The following is a 1,226-nucleotide window of genomic DNA, read 5'->3' as shown; positions in this document are numbered from 1 at the left end:
TGAGGGCTGCAATGGAAACCTGCCTGAGAAAATGGCCCAGAGCAGGGCTTTTTTTTTTTTTTTCCACTTTTCTTTTTCCTTCTGCTAAACTCTTGGAACCCGCTGTGTAAAGGAAATCTCACAGTGAAGCTAAAAACAGATAAAAGGATTTTTTTCTCCCCCTCACAACTTGTGGGAGCTACTGACAAGGTCCCTGGAATCTGGAAGCACCTGAAAAGTAGTTTCAGAAACGCTGACCCACAATGCCTACATGAAGGGCTGATATGACATTTTGCAGAGTCCAGCAGAGAGCTTTCTAATTTACACTAAGGGAGGGTTGAGGAGGTCTTCGTAGAGCGGGTGACCTCTGCACAGGGCCGTTCACGACGAGGAGGAAATTAGCCTGGCCTGGAAGAGGCATGGACATTCCAAGCGGATGGAAGAACGTATCGAGGCCCGTGGACTCGGAGAACCACGTGTCACCGTGGCTGGCACATGGACAGCTCTTACATACCCACCAGAGCTGGAGCTCCAGAAGGTCTCTGGGGCCAGCCAAAACAAGTCAGAACTTTTTGCTGAGGATGTGGGGAGATACGGAAGAAGTTTACAGACAGGGGATCTCTGATGGTGTCAGGCTGGTGACAGAGAGATGAGTTACTGTTATACAAGTTACTGGTGCTTAAAGCAGAGAACGCAAAGAACACGCTCTTCTGGGACTGCAGAGGATGAGCCAGGAGCCATACCGGGCATAGCACGAGGGAGCCCCCCAGACCAACCTCAGGATGGTTTCACTGGTACAGCAGTTCTCAAAAGGAATCACGTAGCCGACTTCATGACCAATGTTAACATCCATCTCGTCTGCCACGCGGAGGGCGAGCTGGACCGCCGTGGGCTTGTGGACCTGCGTGCACACCACGCCCCCGTGCTGGTAGTGGATGGAAAGGCAGTACTCAGCACACCACTGCGGAACCTTCAGCGGGACAAATGAGACAGGGTCAGCCCCACGAGCACAACGACAAAGCCCAAGGGCTCGCTCAGATGTGATTTTTCTTTCCACCAGTGGGCTGCGTGACATCGCGTGAAGCTGAACAACCTGTATTTACGTCTCGAATTATTATTAGAAAATAAAGTTAGGAATAAACAGCAGTTAGCACGGACTGTGAAAGTGAGACCCTCAGATGAAAACAGGAAGATTAAAAAAAATAAAAGGCAAAGTAAAAAAAAAATTTTAACCTCAGCTTTTATGA

General features: G+C 49.4%; 1 protein-coding gene across 1 annotated transcript in view; it reads right to left on the bottom strand.

Annotated features, from left to right (window-relative positions):
• Nucleotides 1-1,226, bottom strand: part of DHX32 (DEAH (Asp-Glu-Ala-His) box polypeptide 32) — a 36,834-nt gene that overhangs the window by 24,871 nt on the left and 10,737 nt on the right. The window contains exon 2 of the mRNA XM_010859157.1: nucleotides 756-949. Within this exon, the coding sequence (XP_010857459.1) occupies nucleotides 756-949 (194 nt within the window). The remainder of the gene's footprint in view (nucleotides 1-755; nucleotides 950-1,226) is intronic.

This window comes from Bison bison, unplaced genomic scaffold (assembly GCF_000754665.1).
Source record: "Bison bison bison isolate TAMUID 2011002044 unplaced genomic scaffold, Bison_UMD1.0 scf7180017864456, whole genome shotgun sequence".
NCBI classification, from domain to species: Eukaryota; Metazoa; Chordata; class Mammalia; order Artiodactyla; family Bovidae; genus Bison; species Bison bison.
This window is presented reverse-complemented; position numbering and strand designations above follow the sequence as displayed.